Source organism: Paramisgurnus dabryanus, chromosome 3 (assembly GCF_030506205.2).
Source record: "Paramisgurnus dabryanus chromosome 3, PD_genome_1.1, whole genome shotgun sequence".
NCBI lineage: Eukaryota > Metazoa > Chordata > Actinopteri > Cypriniformes > Cobitidae > Paramisgurnus > Paramisgurnus dabryanus.
In genome coordinates this window covers 52,003,577-52,009,576 of record NC_133339.1, presented here as the reverse complement: position 1 = coordinate 52,009,576, position 6,000 = coordinate 52,003,577, and the positions used below count along the sequence as shown (strand labels likewise).

The 6,000-nt window shown below is 39.0% G+C and overlaps 1 protein-coding gene across 1 annotated transcript in view; it reads left to right on the top strand.

Moving 5' to 3' along the window:
* The first annotated feature begins 250 nt into the window (after positions 1 to 250).
* Positions 251 to 6,000, top strand: part of cyth3b (cytohesin 3b) — a 30,984-nt gene continuing 25,234 nt past the window's right edge. Inside the window, exon 1 of the mRNA XM_065249963.2 lies at positions 251 to 504. Within this exon, the coding sequence (XP_065106035.2) occupies positions 375 to 504 (130 nt within the window). The 5' untranslated portion in view covers positions 251 to 374. The remainder of the gene's footprint in view (positions 505 to 6,000) is intronic.

Genomic DNA, 6,000 nt, shown 5'->3' with positions numbered 1-6,000 from the left:
TCATTTATTAGGTGACCGATACAAAAATACCTTTCTACTTATCATTCTTTAACTCCTGGCTTATTTATATATATTAAGTACGTCACGCAAGGCCAAACTCAATTTGCTGTAAGGCAGATATGATAAAATAATTAGGTCAGTTGACCAGACGCTTCAGAATGGTTACCAAGCAACGGCAGCGATTTTTATTGAATATTCATAAGACGAGCCTTCCCCGTAGTAGAACTACAGCGTGTGTGGGCGATACGTCTGTGATGACGTGCGCCGGTGGCTGTGTGTGTGTCTCGAGCGCTTGTTATTGATCAGGCTCGTGCTCTCTTCGCAAATACTGCGGGTTTGCCGTTGAAACGAGGATTAAATCCGAGTATCCGTTTATGGTGCATGAAACGGGAGGTGGCCGTAAATGTAGCGCATCAATTCCGTTTTACAACCAAGTTATCTGTATCTGGAGCGCGTGCCCATCATTTCATCGTTTATCTGCAGACATGGACGAGGACAATCAAGGTGAGATTTACAGGTTTATAATGCACGCCAAATATATATGTCTGTGCACGCGTGATCACATTATGGGCTGTAAGATGTGTTATTCGTGTACATTCACTTTGCTGCAACCACAAAACATCAAACATGGTACTGTTTATATCCAATGGTCATAAAAAGATCTCTTTACTGGCTCTACCCAAGTTGGCATGTTTTTTTTTTTTTTAAAGCCTAATAATGTGTTTTTATATCAACGGTGTAGTTACAAAATATTCATGATAACTGTTATTATTTTGAGAAAAATAGCACATAATATCCAACACCTAGAACATCTTAAAGGTGCCAAAGAATGCATTGATATAATCTGTTAAATTATTCTCTGATATCTACATAGAAGATCTGTGGCTTTATTAAGAGCAAAAATGATCCAGAGTCAGTTTTACATGTCCATTTACAACCCTAGGATTTGTCTTTATAATGAAATAGTCTATTATTACCTTATTTGAAAGGGTCATGAATAATAATGTTGAGCTTTGCTCTGATTGGCTGTTTCTCCTTTAGTAGCTCTGTGTGTGTGATAACAGATCTTATGTTTGAGTCTGTATCAGATTTTGAGGAATAATCAATTGTTTGGAGATTGTTAATGGATGTGTCTGAGTGGTAAGTTTGTGTTTTTTTAGTATGGACCTGCAAAACATAACTGTAACATCAATAGTAGAACTTCAGGCTAAACGCTAGCATATAGCATTAACTAGCATATAGCGCTAACTAGGCCTGTCGCGATAACGACTATATCGTCTTATCGAGCGCTTGTGTTTCCCACAAGATTTTGAGAGACTTAGCATAAATGTGCATAAATGTGATGTCATTACGTTGTGTCTTTTGCATGGACAAGGTTTACAAAAGAAGAAGGAAACACAATATGTCATTACCATCTACAGAATTCTTATTATTCATCTATGCCTAGATGAAATATAGTTTTACAGTCTATGGCACCTTCAAATAAACTTTATTGGATCTTATCCATATGGGTGCAGATCTGGCCCTGAATCAGTATGTGTTGGACACAGAGTATCTTGAATAGCTGTATGTGTACTGATCAGTCAGCAGCACTAGATGACCTACAGTACATTTCACTTGACCAATGTTTGTCTTTAAAGGACTGAGCTGACATGTCTGTTGATTTAATATAGTCAAGGCCATATTCCCTTTGCATTGCTCTGTAAAGTTAGGACACACCTCCCCCACTTTCATATCAAGTTATATTATAAGCTCAGTGGCTGAGTGATGCATGCATTCAAGGGTTAATCTAGTAATATGGTTTGAGTGGTTAAATTAAATTGGTTATTTAAATCGGGAGCCTGTTGGCAAACAAATTTGAGCTATAGTTTTTTTTTCTAAAGTTGTGAAGGCCTTACCATCTTTTCTAAATACCTTGCCATCCTTTCTAAAGACCTCGCCATCTTTTCCAAAGGCCTCGCCATCTTTTCAAAAGGCCTCGCCATCTTTTCAAAAGGCCTCGCCATCTTTACCAAAGGCCTCGCCATCTTTACCAAAGGCCTCGCCATCTTTACCAAAGGCCTCGCCATCTTTACCAAAGTCCTCGCCATCTTTACCAAAGTCCTCGCCATCTTTACCAAAATCCTCGCCATCTTTTCCAAAGTCCTCGCCATCTTTTCCAAAGTCCTCTCCATCTTTTCCAAAGGCCTCGCCATCTTTTCCAAAGGCCTCGCCATCTTTTCCAAAGGCCTCGCCATCTTTTCCAAAGGCCTCGCCATCTTTTCCAAAGGCCTCGCCATCTTTACCAAAGGCCTCGCCATCTTTACCAAAGTCCTCGCCATCTTTGCCAAAGTCCTCGCCATCTTTGCCAAAGTCCTCGCCATCTTTTCCAAAGGCCTCGCCATCTTTACCAATGTCCTCGCCATCTTTACCAATGTCCTCGCCATCTTTTCCAAAGGCCTCGCCATCTTTTCCAAAGGCCTCGCCATCTTTTCCAAAGGCCTCGCCATCTTTACCAAAGGCCTCGCCATCTTTACCAAAGTCCTCGCCATCTTTTCCAAAGTCCTCGCCATCTTTTCCAAAGTCCTCGCCATCTTTTCCAAAGGCCTCGCCATCTTTTCCAAAGGCCTCGCCATCTTTTCCAAAGGCCTCGCCATCTTTTCTAAAGGCCTCGCCATCTTTTCTAAAGGCCTCGCCATCTTTTCTAAAGGCCTCGCCATCTTTTCTAAAGGCCTCGCCATCTTTTCAAGAAATAGTTGATTCGTTCTGTGCTTGGTTTTCCATCATGTTTCTAATTTTTGGAAATTGTCTGGATGTGCTGTATTAGAATATTCAAGATGTATACTAAACAGCATCTTTTCTACAGTTTGCAGCCACACAAGGCATAGAGTGCACAAAGCTCCAGTTGCTAACAGTCCATTTCTTGTTGTGTGTTTTGACACTGGGTTGATAGTTCACTCTGGTAACGTTTGATGAAGATCAGCGGGCAGGCTCAGTGGGATCTGCTCTGTTCTGTGCTGTTTCTGTGTGACCGCGGGGATCCCTGCTGGGCAACCGTAATCAATACTGTGCTCCTCAGCAGGGATCAGACTTTGGTCCAGTGAATTCATCTGGACTAAAAAGACAGAACACATGACACTGGAATCATCCTGAAATCCCATTGAAATAATCTTGACTGTTAGGTCATTCCGTGTCAACTCAGCTAGACATCCCTGGCTTGAATTTTTGATTTTAATGATTCTGTTTCTAGAGAAAGAGATACTAAATTTAAAATAAAAAATATTAAATGCAGGAGTAGATAATGAATAACAAATTCATGAGTAATCCATGAATTTGTAAATTGCTGAAAAATGGCAATTTTCATTTAAAATTTGAAGCCAAATTTCAGAGGTTAAAATATTTTTAAGGAAACTTTAAAGGAGTCATATGATCAGATTTGATTTCATTTTTTTCCTTTGTCTTTGGAGTGTTAAAATCTGTGCATATAGACGATCTGTAAAGTTGCAAGGTTTCAAACCCAAAGAGAAAGTGAAGAGTCTTTTGAAAGTGAAGGTTCATCCTTTCTAGAGCCCGACCGATATGCATTTTTGGGGGGCGATACAGATATTAGGGGGTAAAAAAGACTGATAACGATATATCGGCCGATATTCTTTAGGTGTATATTATGGTACAGTACACATATACTACAGTATATTATACTACAGTACTGTACATAGAATACACTATATATATTAAAAGAATACACTGTATATAAATAAATTATTTTTTGCAATGATCTCTACAAATGTGGTGATCAAACACTTAAAATGACGTGACAAAGATATGTAATATAGGCAGGTGTGTTTAACAAGTTAACAATAAACTTTATTATCCAAAATTATTCTGATATAAGTCCACAAAACAGTAAACTTGACTTATAAATAACTTTGAAACACAAACAGAACAAAATACATATAACTTAAATCATCGGCATTCGGCAGTTTTGACGAGAATTAAGTTTTATTGGACTTATGGAGTAATTGTTTATTAACTTTACAGTAAGTTATGTACTTCACAAATTAGTTAGCAACTCACCGTTAAGAAGACAATGCTTGACTGACAACATACTGATGTAGGCTAATGTGTAATGTTCTGCACAACGTTCTTATGACGCAAACCCACCGTGTTCTGCCGGGACTTTAAACTTTTATAAAACTAAAGCGTCTGCTCTCCGCCACTTTTATTTAGCGAGGGTGTAAAGTTGCGCAAGATTATTTAACCAATTGCTTTAAAATGAGCATGTCCACAAGCAGCTGTACTCCCACAGACTGTGTGTCAGTTTAAACGCGTCCTTTCTGCACCTCGCGCCATTCTCCCGCTTGCGTTTTTAATAACTCGCAAGTGAACAAAAGAGAGTGATTAAAAACACCAAATGTTAACGGCAATGTGTCTTTCTCGTAGCCTGGCTCCGCCTCCTACGTGCTTCCGCTTTATTTTCTTTTCGCTTCAGTACAACGTCTGGGACTACTGTGTAGAGTTTAGTTTTCTCCTGCAAAAATCTGCAGGACCAATCAGCGAACAGATGGGGGTGGCTAAAAATGATGACGTTGAGGTTGTGCGTCAGTTTGAGTTGTAGTTCAGTAATGGCAGCGGAGAAAGACGTGAGAAAAGCTATTCGGTCCGTTGTTGCAAAACTGCCGAATATATAGAAGTTAAAGCCGGAGCAAGAACCAGGTTTGCTAAGTTTTGTTGGTCTGATTTAGTGTTGCACGATGCATCGATACTTCAAAAGTACCACGATTCTCGGAAATGAAAAACGTCACGGTTCCTAAATGTATTTGTATCGATACTTTGTAAGAATGACCGCATCCCAGATTTGTAAGAGACACATTTCATGTTGGTGCGTGCAACGTACGTTTCCGTTGCCTCCCTGTGGACGTCTGTGTTTTTTTCCTCACACACGCAGCCAAAACTGCAGCGGTCATGTGACAAACACAACAGCGAGATAGCTGCATGTGCGAGGACTAACTGATACTGCCCGCTGCAGCTCAGTCTGACTTCTGAAATTCAACAGGATGCGTTCTCTTGCCTTCAAGCTTTGTTTATTCTTGCACTTTGGTCCACAGCGCGAGCTTCCAGTGATCGCGTGTGCGTCATAAAGCAATCCATGTGCACGGTGCGCGAGCGATAGGCAGCGGAGCTCGTATATGCTTCTGATATACTGTTGTCATTTTCTTTCATTTTGTTTCACTAAACCGCATCTCCGCTATTTTAATGAATACTGGACATGCACTCAATGATTTTTTTTAAACTCCTTAAAAAGAATGGAGTAATTAGTAAATGGCTAATTCAACATCTCTAAAAACGCAACTTTCATAAATAACATTAATAATTTGCAAGCTGCTAAAATAAAGCATACAAAACATCAGCTAAAATGATCTATAGGCTATATGATTATAATCAGAGCATGTGCATGTTTGTCAGTGATTTATTTATATTAGGTTATTATATTAAAGCATTTAAAGAGCACAGACCTACGCAAAGGAGGTGAATTTCATTTGTGTAAAGCATTGTAAAAAAATTATGGACTCAAATATAAAGTTAACCACAGATAAATCAGACATTGAAGTACAGGAAACATTAGCCTATATTAATCCATATATCACAGCTTAAATAACATATGGTTATTATTTAGGCTCATTATTTCCTATTAATTATGGTAATGTTATGGTTAAGTGAATGTTAGCAGTTATCACTATAACCACTGCATATAGAGATGTTTTTCATATTTTGTTCAAATGTTTAATATATCTGCTGTTCATATGTTCATTTATTAGTGTATTATAGTATTAGAATGTTGTCCCGGTTTTAAAATACAGCAATGACTTTGGGACATTTCTCCCTTTTCATGAAAAGTATCGGAACCGCGATGCTCGACTTGGTATCGGCACCGAAACAATATTTTTTTGGTATCGTGACAACGCTAGTCTGATTATTTGGACTTGTTGTTTCCGGCCGGTTTCGGCGCATGATATACGTCAC